General features: G+C 41.9%; 2 protein-coding genes across 7 annotated transcripts in view; both read right to left on the bottom strand.

The window, feature by feature from the left end:
* Positions 1-2,070, bottom strand: part of ZNF892 (zinc finger protein 892) — a 21,056-nt gene extending 18,986 nt beyond the window's left edge. For all 3 annotated transcript variants that reach the window (XM_077843352.1, XM_077843349.1, XM_077843353.1), the window contains exon 1: positions 1,932-2,070. The gene's annotated coding sequence lies outside the window, so the exon portion shown is untranslated. The remainder of the gene's footprint in view (positions 1-1,931) is intronic.
* Positions 1,392-12,281, bottom strand: LOC144280887 (uncharacterized). 4 transcript variants are annotated; one of them, XM_077843363.1, is made up of 6 exons: positions 12,176-12,281; positions 9,324-9,682; positions 7,810-7,894; positions 6,573-6,699; positions 4,606-4,719; positions 1,392-3,190 (listed from the first exon to the last, which is right to left on the bottom strand). In XM_077843363.1, the coding sequence occupies exons 3-6, from the start codon at positions 7,840-7,842 to the stop codon at positions 2,133-2,135; spliced, it is 1,332 nt and encodes a 443-aa protein (XP_077699489.1). In that variant the 5' UTR covers positions 7,843-7,894; positions 9,324-9,682; positions 12,176-12,281; the 3' UTR covers positions 1,392-2,132. The 4 variants fall into 4 exon arrangements, with proteins under 4 accessions (XP_077699489.1, XP_077699491.1, XP_077699490.1 ...); XM_077843365.1 differs by having other exon boundaries at positions 12,078-12,231; XM_077843364.1 differs by lacking the exon at positions 12,176-12,281 and adding an exon at positions 11,143-12,169.

Genomic DNA, 12,281 nt, shown 5'->3' with positions numbered 1-12,281 from the left:
AGAGAGAGAGAGAAAGTGAAAGAGGCAGAGACACAGGCAGAGAGAGGGAGAAGCAGGCTCCATGCAGGAAGCCTGATGTGGGACTTGATCCCGGGTCTCCAGGATCACGCCCTGGACTGAAGGCGGCGCTAAACTGCTGAGCCACCAGGTCTGCCCTGGCCCTCCCTTTTAAGGCAACTTTCCAAAAGTCCTATTGAACAAATTCCAATTGTACCAACATATCATTTGCCTACTATTTGATATATCAACATACTATTGGCTTGACATTTGATATATTGGTATTTCATTAGCCTGACTAGCCATACCTCACTATAAGAGAGGCTGAGCAATATAGTTGAGCACTCTGTTACTCAGAAGAGACTTGGATTTCTTACTAAGAAAGAAAAGAAGTATGACTACAAGTTAGGCAACTAATAGCTTCTGCCACAGTAAGCATTAGTCAATGCTTAGTCTCAACACTGGCTTTTGCAAGTTACTTAATCATGAGGGTCTTTAAATTGGCTTAATAAGTTGAACTACTGATCCTGGGATATTTAGTCAATTGCCTCTTTTGCAGACTTTGCACAGGTTTTATACGCATGTGTGATGGAAAAGAAGCTACATCTTTACATGATACCTATGGCATGTTCGATAGGCTGGGCATCATACAAGGGGTCAGATCTTTGATCATCACAGGGACTGATTTTTTTTGTGGTCTCTGCTACAGGTCTGTACTCTAACTCCATTTTTCCTGCCCAAGGTTCCAGATTCCTGTCCATTAACAAGATAAAAGAAGAGTATGCCACGCTAATTCTCTACCTTCATCCATTGTAATACCAATATGGTACAAGAAATGAAAATAACTGTGCTTTAAAAAAAAAAAAAAACACCTAGAAGTGAGGAACCTTTCTTCCTTCTCATCTAGGTACTCATGTTCTATAGGCTGCTTTGTGGAATTACTGCTTTATTACTGAAGGAATTCTCAAGATGTAGGTGTGAGGAAGCCAATCTATATCTCCTCTGTGTAGTTGTAGATAGGACAGTATGCATTTTGGTTTCACAGATACTGATGCTCTGGCAAGGAGGATATCATGTCTAATAGGATGTGGTGGCCTGGCTCTCATTTGCATCCTCATGTCTGCTGCTTTTGCACCGAAGGATGACTACCCCTGGATGAGCTATGGTATTAACTTTGGCTTTGAGATATTCTTTGAGATAGATATAGCCCCATCTCCTGGTTCACTGTGGCTGACTTCTTCAGCCTGGAACCCTACCCAGCCGTCATGGCTACAGCTGGCTTGCATTTGGACTTTCAACTTTCACTGTGAATATTTTTCCCTTCAACAGTTTTATGTGAAAACATATGAGAAAGGGAACGTGTTGTGCTCACGGTATAGATGGAATGGCAGAGCCAGGATAAGGAATTTTAGTTATTAATGAGATTCAACAAATATAACACAAAAACGCAACCACTAACCTAGAAACAAGGGTAACAGGTTAGTCTACTAGAGGTCAAAGTTCAGGTTAGAGGGCAGAAGAGACAAAGCTCAGGGAAACTAAGGATCCTGAGTGAAGAACAGAGCATACCCAAACTAGGGCTCTAGAAACGTCCAAGAGTGGATTAAGAGCTAATAGCACAATTATAGTGAAGGTATTTAGAGTCCTACATACATATTAGCTTCATGTTAATTTTCTTATTCAAGTTTCTAGCTCTAGAAAGTGCTTTTGATTGGGGACTCAAGTTCTTATGACTAGACAGGTATTCATTCATTGAGAAAATATGTAATAAGTGGCAGGCACCACACGGGGGACACAACAGTGGATAGATATGAAATAGTTCCTGTTCTTATTGTGCAATCTAGAAATAAAAAAATAATTATAAGTAAATAAATAAGTAAATAAATAAATACAAATATATGATGCTTATCTTAGGGTCCCCTTCAAACACTTACAAAACATATTGATTGGAGAGCTTCTGACCAATCTGGGGATCCTCGGAGTATTATATTAAGTATGAGGCATCCCAGGGGAAGTCTATGGCATGGTCCATTGAGACTATTTATTGAGACTCTAATACCAAATGGAGGCATGAGAATAAGCAGTAGTTAGAAGGTACTCAAACAAAAATCTTCATTATCTTGAGCAAAAGCATCTTACGTCTCTATGGGAGTCCCTTGCTGGCCTGAAGCACCTCTATGATACTCTGAAGCCTGCCTGGCATAACGTCGCTGATGTTGGATGATAGAGGACTTGCAACTGAACACCTTCCCACACACACTGCATTCATAGGGCTTCTCCCCAGTGTGTACTCTCTGATGCTGTGTAAGTGGTCTCTTCTGAAGGAAGGCTTTCCCACATTCATTGCATTTATAGGGCTTGTCTCCATTATGAATTTTCTGATGCTGATTAAGGGATGAGCGATCAAAGAAAACCTTCCCACACTCATTACATTCAAAAGGAGTCTCTCCTGTGTGGGCTCTCCGGTGGCGAATGAGGGAGGAGCGGTCAAACAGGGCTTTGCCACACCCCTTGCATTCATAAGGCCGCTCTCCAGTGTGAGTGAGCTTGTGACGAGCGAGGATGCTTTTCTGGGTAAAGGATTTCCCACATTCTGTACACTTGTAAGGACTTTCTCCAGTATGAATTCTCTGATGGCGAGTAAAAGATGAGCGGACAAAGAAAGCCTTGCCACATTCGTGACATTTAAAGGGCTTCTCTCCGGTATGAGTTCGCTGGTGTTCAGTAAGGGTCAGCCGGTCATAGAAAGTTTTCTCACATTCATTGCACTCAAAGGGACTCTTCCCAGTGTGAGACATCAGGTGTTTCTTAAGGCTACTCCTATAGCTGAAGGCTTTCCCACATTCTTGACAGTTATAGGGCTTCTCGCCAGTGTGTGTCCTTTGATGACGAGTGAGGGATAAGTGGTTATATAAGGTCTTACCACATACAGTGCATTCAAAGTTTTTCCCCTTCTTGTTGGTTTTCTTGGCAGGAGTGGATCTTTGCGTGTCCTCCTCCTTGGGGGAGGATTTCTTCAAAGTCTTCCCTGAAAGATGTTCTTTCCTGGTGCCCTTGAGGTTTTCTGGGCCAAGTACAGGACCCAGAGGACCACCTTTTCTGAGTTTTTCCGTTAATGTCTTTTGTGACTTTGCTTTTTTAGAAACATCCTGCCTTTGAGTTGAGTTCTGGCTCTCAAGTCTAGCATTCTGGTCTAAAACAAATAGAAATTACAGATATAACTGGGTCTTAATGTGAGTAAAAAAGAATACATTATCTGTGTTAAGAATAGAATGAATACAAGATCCTGCCTGGTTTATTGGTAACCCCTCGAAAGAAAAACATCACAGAAAAATGGCAGAGTAACAGAGAAGAGAAGTGGAAGGTGCACACTTAGGCCACTAAACAAGTTTTCGTTATTCATTATTAGATGTTTATTAGGTGCCTACAAAGTGCTAGGCACAGTAGAAGTCTCTGGGACTCTACTGAACAAGAGAGACATGGTCCCTGCCCCCATGATGCTTATATTCTACACGACAGAAGACAAAGAGTAAACAAACAAAATATAATAGATGGTGGTAAGTCCAGTGAATGGAAGTTGCAGTGGGGTCTTCTTTAGAGGGAAAATTCAAGAATGGCCATCTAGAAGTGTCATTTAAGCTGAGTTCTGAGAGATATGTTAACCATGCAAACAGCCAAAAGAAGAGCATTTCAGGGAAGGAGACATGCAGAAAAACAGGAGATACACAAAGAAATGATTAGGCAGTTTATTACATGTCAATGAGTTTAAACAGCAGAGAGTTTAAGTAGGAAGACCTGCCAGGACCTGAGAAAGTAAACTGTAAATTACAATGGTTTTTAAAGGAAGAGGAAAGAGATATGGTAAAAGGTAACTAGGAAAGATTAAAAAGTGTTATCAGACTTAAATACAAATAAGGTTCTCAACCCTCTGTCTTACTTCCCCAAACGAAAACCTCCAACAGGTAGAATCTTGCTACTTGTTCATTCATCTGACAAATACCTGAGGATGTGCTATGTACCAGGTACTGTTCTCAACCCTCTGTCTTACTTCCCCCAACGAAAACCTCCAACAGGTAGGATCTTGCTACCTGTTCATTCATCTGACAAATACCTGAGGATGTGCTATGTACCAGGTACTGTTCTAAACATTCATTCATCTGACAAATACCTGAGGATGTGCTATGTACCAGGTACTGTTCTAAACATTGGGGATCCAGTAGTAAACAACATAAAACCTCTGATGGAGTTTACATTTTAATCAGGGTAGGTATGGACAAACACTAAACAAAATAAAGAAGTAAAAATATAGTATGTTAGGAAGACAGCCCTGAGAAGAGAGCTAGGTAGCACATGGCTGGGGAGGAGGAAAGAGGTGGAGAGAGTTCAATTTACAGACAGGGTTGTCAGGGCAGGCCTGACTGAGAAGACAGCATATTTAAGCAAAAACCTGAAAAAGGCGACAAGAAAGCCACGTGGCTATCTGGGCATAAGTTCTCCAAACCAAGGCCCAGTAGGGCAGTGACCATCTCCACAGGCCTATGACCATCCCAAGGTGTGGTCTCTAAGTGAACTGTCCAGCAAAATCCCATCTGCCCAGTTCACACATACCTAGAAAAGTGTTTGCTGGGACTTCTCTTTCTTCATCTTCCTGAAAATCAAAATTCCATGGCTCTTCACCTCTCTTCAACTGGAAAATCACATCAGGTTTAGGAACTAGAAGTCCTGCTCCCAAAGGACAAAATGAGAAATGGCTGTTTGGGATAGAAATTCACAACCCTCCTAGGGTGTAATAAAATCCCCTTTCTCTCTAGGGAGGAAAATGGAAGTATCCAAAAAACATATGCTCATTTCTAACATAAGATGCTAATTCTCATTCTCTGAAGGGAAGTCAATACTGACTTTCTAGAAAATCCAAATTAGATCTATTGAAGTAGTTCATGAATTCTTCTCTGATCTAGGAACCTACTCAAATGGAACTAGTATTCTTGTGAGTTGAAGGAAAATTCTTAGCTTAGAGAAGTGAAATATGGAGAAGGTTCTGCATCTCAAGGGACGAAGGTGAAGAAGCTACCCCATTTTCTTTTGTGGTTTTTAAAAATAATAATAGATTTGTATCCCTTAATTATACTTCTGTGCAATTATACTGAATTTGATGCAACTATAAATCAAACTGGAACAGTTTAAGAAATATTATTTAATTTAGATGCAGTTAATATTAAACATTTAAAACTGAAAACACTAATAATTTTTTATAAATCTTTAAAAAGATAAATTATAATACCTTTGGCTTTTAATGATTTAAAGCAGTGATATTTATTTTTATTTTTAAAAAATATTTATTTATTTATTCATGAGAGACACAGAGAAAGGGGCGGAGACATAGGCAGAGGGAGAAGGCTTCTTAGGGGGAGCCCAATGTGGTACTTGATCCCAGGACCCTGGCCTCACACCCTGAGCCAAAGGCAGATGCTCAACCACTGAGCTACCCAGGCATCCCTAAAGTAGTGTCATTTATAAATGTCATATATAAATAAATTTATATAATAACATACATAAATTTTCTATATTTAGTTTTTAAATGCATTATTAAATGTTTAAGACATACAAAAGGCATAAAGACTCAAATCTACAAACCACCATCTGACTTAAAAAATAAACATTAACAGTAAATTGAAGCCCCTCCCCAATGCCCTCCCTTTTCCCCCCATGAGGTAACCATTATACTAAATTTGGTGTTCATCACTGTGTCTTTAAAAATGTCTCCTTCTTTGTAGTTTTCCAGACTTTTTCTTTTTTTTTTTTAATCTTTTTTTTTAAATTTTTTATTTATTTATGATAGTCACACAGAGAGAGAGAGAGAGAGAGAGAGAGAGAGAGGCAGACATAGGTAGAGGGAGAAGCAGGCTCCATGCACCGGGAGCCCGACATGGGATTCGATCCCGGGTCTCTAGGATCCAGACTTTTTCTATGCATACAGATATACGTTGTAAATGTACTCAGGTTCAAAAAAAAAAAAAAAATTGTACTCAGGTTCCAATCATTTCATATCCTGCTTTTATTATTTAATAATATATCATTAGTATCTTTCTAACTCTATAAATATCATTCATGGTTAAGGCCCATACTATACTGTAGTCCATTATGGATATATAATGATTCATTTACCTAGATCCCTATTACCAAGTGCCTGCATTGTTTCCATTGTTTCACAATTTTAGATAAAAACAGAGAAACATTTATCTAATTTTGTCTTATGGCAATTCCCAGGAAAGGGGCATTTTCCATTTTATATAATAAAAATTTTTGCTTAAAGCTAGGGTCTCAGACCAAATTTCACTTATCCTACAGACTCTATCCAGATCAAAATGGCCATTTACTGACAGTGTTGACAGTCATTAGTTAAATACAAACAATAAAAGGCAAATGAACTCACAAACGATTCATACCCTTCCTGGGGATCTATCCAAAGGTGTACAAGTCTGCCCCCGTAAGAAAAGAAGGGCATCTTCTTTACACACACACACACACACACACACAATGGCAGATTCTGAGTAACTGCAGAAAGTCACGCTTACCCAAAGAAACAAAATCCTGATAGTTCTCCAGCATCACTTCCCTGTAAAGGGCCCTCTGAGCAGGGACCAGTTGCTTCCACTCATCCTTTGAAAACTTCACAGCCACATCCTTAAATTTAAGAGACTTCTGAAAAGACAAACATGTTCTTACTCATCTATAGGTCTTCTTTTACGTCTCACCAAGGAAGACAAAAGAATACAGCACCGGAAGACACATAGAATAGGAAAGAAATGGTTTTAATGATGTAAGGGCACTGGATATTTTGCATAAGAGGTACAGGTCCTAGGGGCACCTTGAGTGGCTCAGTGAGTTAGGTGTCTGGCTCTTGATCTCATCTCAGGTCTTGATCTCAGGATTATGAGTTCAAGCCCCATGTTGGGCTGCACACTGGGTGTGGAGACTAATTAAAAAAAAAAAAAGATGGGGTACCTGGGTGGCTCACTCAGTTAGAGTCTGCCTTAGGCTCAGGTCATGATCTCTGGGTCCTGGGACTGGAGCCCAAGTCAGGCTCTTTCTCTCCCTCTGCCCTCCCCACGGCTTGTGATTAATTTTTTTTTCCTCTCTCTCTCAAATAAACAAAATCTTAAAAAAATAAAAATAAAAAGAACTATAGGTCTGTGACCTGAGGCATGAAACTCTTGGTGATGACCTCATGTCATCGTATCCATGGCAGAGCCTCTAAACTTCAGGGATACTGTTATTAGCCTCAATTTTTTAAATTACAAAATTAAAGAATTAGATGATCTTTAAATTCCCTTCCTGCTCTAATATTCATGGATCCATGAGATTTCAGCTGAACAACTGATCCTTAAGTCAAGGGAAGATCTCTGATAAGTATATGAGGAGCAGAAGATACATTTAAGAACTAAAACTGGAGAAAAAAAGATAAAAAATATGGTATCCCTTTGAAAAGAATAGAATATACCAGACTAGATGATTCAGAATTTTTATATTCTCATGAAAGTTCTCTAAGCACTCCCTGAGCTCATTGCTAAGGGCATAGCTGCCCCAATCCTCTACTCCCCAATCATTACAAAACACATGATGGGGCTGGTCACCAAGGCTTTATGAAGGGCCATTCAGAAGATCCCTACAATTGTGTTGTATGGTGAGAAAGAAGAGAATCTGAAGATAGAAAAAGTACTAGTCATCTCTACAGAGCCCAACTTCTACCATAACAGGACCAATCTCCAAGGATGGCAAAGAACCTCTGGACTGAAGAGAAGGCCAACTCACCTGCCATCTGGCTGTTAGGGGCACAGCTGCCATTCTTTCCTCTTCTATGTTCTCTTGGAAAAGGCCCAGGCCAGAGTTGGCTAAGCTAGAGAAGGAAACATAAAAGAGGCCAATTCCATTTTGTAGTTGTCTGACCCAGACTAAAAATCTCTACATATTGGGGGATCCCTGGGTGGCTCTGCGGTTTGGCGCCTGCCTTTGGCCCAGGGCGTGATCCTGGAGTCCCGGGATCGAGTTCCACATCGGGCTCCCTGCATGGAGCCTGCTTCTCCCTCTGCCTGTGTCTCTGCCTCTCTCTCTCTCTCTGTGTCTCTCATGAATAAATAAATAAAATCTTAAAAAAAAAATCTCTACATATCAATTAGGTATGAAACAGCCCTCACTCTCAATACTCTACAAAGAACAAAGCAAGTCTAGAAGTAAATTCACCCTTTCCCAGGGCATGGAAATTATGGATATTGCCACAACTCTGTTCCTGAGTTAGCAGCTTCCTGGGAACAGAACCCACATCAGAAACCTAATAAAAATCAAATAGTTTACAATGAAGTTGATTTTTACCCCATTTAATAAGTCTATAAGGATTGTGTTCTGTAGTATTTTGACATAAATAAGCCATTTAATAAATAACTCAATTTGACTTTCAAATTCACGATGACCAGGAGATTGTTTATACGAACATTTTTTTGTAAGGCTACTATGAAGCCTTTACGAGCAGGAATAAAAAAAGTAAAAGCAAATTACTGTATTACTGTATTAGTCAAGTTTTATTTAGTTCTAAGGATGAGAAATACTTTCAAGACAGCTCAGGTGTTATTTTTAGGGTACAAGGGGCATTATAAGGATACTATAATTAAACAGCATCTAGGACTCATGACATTTGTGGCCCCTACCAGGATCTAAAGAACACTGGCTTCCTGTCCTAACTCCTTCCTGATTGCCAAAGGTCCCAAGTACAGGTTCAATAAAGTGACTGAATCTCATTCAACCCAGAAACAGAGTCAGACACCAGATGCTAGAAATTCCAGCCAGTTTATTTAGGTTCATTTTGTTGTTGTTGTTGTTGTTAGAGCCATTGTTTAGTTTATTTATTTATTTCCACATCAATATGGGGCCTGAACTCACAACCCTACACTCAAGAGTTGTACATTCTTCCAACTGAGCCAAGCACCCCTGTCAGTCATTTTTTGTTTCTACAGAACTAGGAGGTTATGCACAGAATGACACCCAGCTATTCAATGGTGAGTCCATGTCTGAATACATTTGCTTCTCTAGCAAGAGAAGAAGGGCAGCAAGACCAACCAGGATGGCCTGATTGACCACTGCCCCTACAGCATTGGCTGGCATCACAGAAGACCATGGGAAATAAAGGATTAGCTAGAGAGCTAGGGTGTCCAAGAGGGTATTGTCACCGGCAGAGGCAGACAGGCCCCACCCCAATTTTGGTTCCAATACTGAGAATGATGATGCCATACACACAAACACAGACCAAGTATATGAAAGGGTTTATTACTTACATAATTGAGGTCTTTTGGAGAGATCAGGGCAAGCCCCTTAAGCAGATCCCAAATGGCTTGAGTGAGGAAAGGAGACTGTGTTTTTATTGTGGTTAGGGCCAGGGTGAGCATTCCTACATGCCCACAGGAAGGGGTCTGTGTGATGTGAATCTCTTGCCAATGCCCAGGAAGAGAGCATTCAGGCTTCCTTATCAGATTGTCCAGGTGTGGGACACAAGTGGAAAAAGCTGTCAGCACTCAAATATCAGAAAGTGAAGGCAGACTCCACAGAGTAACTATACATCTGGAATAGGATGAAGAGTCTCTAGTCGTACTCATCTCTGGGCCTGATAGGGAGACAGTCTGTGATATAACAGTACCTGGAAGACATAAGAGGTAATAATATTCTCATGAGAAAGATTCCTTCATCTAACAGAAGTTTTATTCAGAGAAGTCTGAAAAACCCTTCCAGGAGAGGAGCCAGGAACAATGGTCTCCCCAAGGTTGCCAATGGAGAATGCTAGAACAGCATCCTGTCAGGGTTTTATTACAAAGGCTGTTGCAAGATGGAGTCAGTACCACTAGGGAGGGCAGAAGAGTAGAAAAAGAAAGAGGGTAAAGGGACCTATCAATGCTCGTCTGAGGCTGATCTATGTAATACAATCCACACAATCCAGTAGGATAAGTCACATTTGGCACCATCTTCTGGATTCTAATTATGGTTGTGATCCACTACCAATTAGATTTTATTATTTTCATTAATAGACTTGTATACTCTGGTGGATACTGAAGGATAATGATGGTCCTGTACATCTTTCTCTCTTGCTCTTAAGATCTCTACATAGAGAACCTGGATGTGCCACAGTGGACATTTAGAATGGCCAAGAGCAAGATTATGCTTATAATTTCTATGTATGCAGGCCATCGGACATGTGCTAGGAGGTGACCACAAAGGAGAATGGTGCTAGAACAAAGGGTGCTTTCTAAAGCCATCAAGGGCTAGATGGGTCTTATATCTCTTCATCCCCCAAGAGAATGTTTTCAGAACATTCTCCTCTGTACAGAGAAGGTTCAATGAGGTCTTTAACTCCCAGCCCTCCAGGGCTTATGGATCTCACACCCACAATTAACTGGCCAATGCTTCTGTGTCTCCTGCTTAGAATTCTCAAGAACATATTGGTTGCTAGCCATTGAGAGATCAATGACCTTAGATCATGTTTCCACCTCTTGCCCACTCAGCCATTTCCAAGGAGCAAAAGGAGAGTAGTTCTTAGAGAAGGAATATGTAGTCATATTTCAAGGTGAGTGACAGGCAGCAAGCTGCAGCTATTGTTCTGTCTCTTGAACTCTGCCAACACTTCACACTTTTCAAGGAAATTGCTTTACCCACATCCATACAATAGTAACTGACTCTATTTCCTGGCCTAAACTGATGGGCATCTGAACCAACTAGTCCTTCCCATGAAATTTTGGAAGTGGAACCAAGAAAAAGAAGTCCATCTCTTCTCATGAGGCTCCACTTGAGGGCATGAAAACTTGGGAGACCTCGAGAGTCACATTTTGTCATACAATCTGAGAGCTGAAAAAGCCAGTCACCAGTGACAGGGAAATATAAAACTTAAATACATACAGAAGCAGAAGCAAGGGATTAAGAGAGAGTCTTGAATTTGTTCCATCCCCAGTTCGTTTACACACCTGTAGTCTTTTCTTTGGGGCTCTGTGACCTAACCAAGTATCCTCAAAATGAATCCCCCTCATACTAGTTTGTGCAGGGCTTTGGTAATTTGCAACCCAAGAAGACCTAAGACAGGTAGCAAAGGCAAGCTTCCATCTTCCTCACCTGAGGTTTCATTGTTCATGTTCTGCTACTAGACCTCACCTCTTAAGTGCTCTTTGGAGTCCTGGGAGTATAGAGCAGACAGGGCATCCTGTCTTCATCCATCTTCATTGGTTCTATGACTCAGAACCAAAAGGGGATATTAACCTTAAGATGCCCACCAATGTCATTAAAATAAGCTAAGGATGTTTCCAGCCAAGCCTAGAAACTCTTTTCCAATCTACAACCAAATGGACCCACATCATGAAACAAAGAGTCGGGGTCTTTATCTTCTTTGAACTCTCAGATTTCTGATTCAATCACCCAGTATATAAGTATCTTTATATCTTTATCCTTCCAAGTAGGCGGTAAATCTTGGGAATCAAATCTTGCTTTCTTCAAAGCATATAGTACTCATATAGTACTCAAGAAGTATCTGATTAATTGAAATACCAAGTTTTGCACGAAGTCTGGTTGGTGTTGGAAAGCAGTACTCAGAAGAGGGAGCGCCGCTGGGCAGCTCCAACAAGCCTGGTGGAAGACGTTGAAACCCCTGGACCCGGCCCAGGGAACAGAGAAATGAGCCGCTGAGTGCTTTCCGGGAAAGACGGACCAGCAGGTTTCAGCGGAGTCAGTTCACTCCTGGGGTACTGAACCCCTAGCCCGGGTAAGCAGGGGAAGGACCGCACGGCTTCGGAAGGAAGGAGAGGGGAGGAAATGCGCCATTCTGCCGGGGAACACGCCCTGCGGAGCGCGGCCCTGCGCACCCCAGGGCACGTCATTTCACGCTCCGGGACCAGGCTACCGACATCTCACTTCACCTCGCGGCCACGGAGTCCCGCAGGGAATGCAGCGGGCGCCTCCATCCCTGCCCCGCAGGAGGTCGGATCAAGGTCAAGGATGGTTCGGGGCGGAGCCAGGGATAGTTCGAAACACCCCCATTGCGATTCCACCCTCACCTCACTGCGCCTCGCATCCCTCCTTCCTTGTCTGCCCTTCCTTCAACACCTCCCTCCCTCGGCCGCCGCTCTCACCACGCCCGACCCGTGGTCCTCACCTTGGGTGCCAGCCGGCTCGCAGCGGCCCCACAAGGCGCAAGGACCACAGAGCGCCTGCGCGAAGTGCCCTCGGAAACTACGGCTCCCAGAAGGCCGCGGGCGCAG

Source organism: Canis aureus, chromosome 12, assembly GCF_053574225.1.
Source record: "Canis aureus isolate CA01 chromosome 12, VMU_Caureus_v.1.0, whole genome shotgun sequence".
NCBI classification, from domain to species: Eukaryota; Metazoa; Chordata; class Mammalia; order Carnivora; family Canidae; genus Canis; species Canis aureus.
The sequence above is the reverse complement of the archived record's forward strand: the minus strand, read 5'-3'. Positions and strand labels throughout refer to the sequence as shown.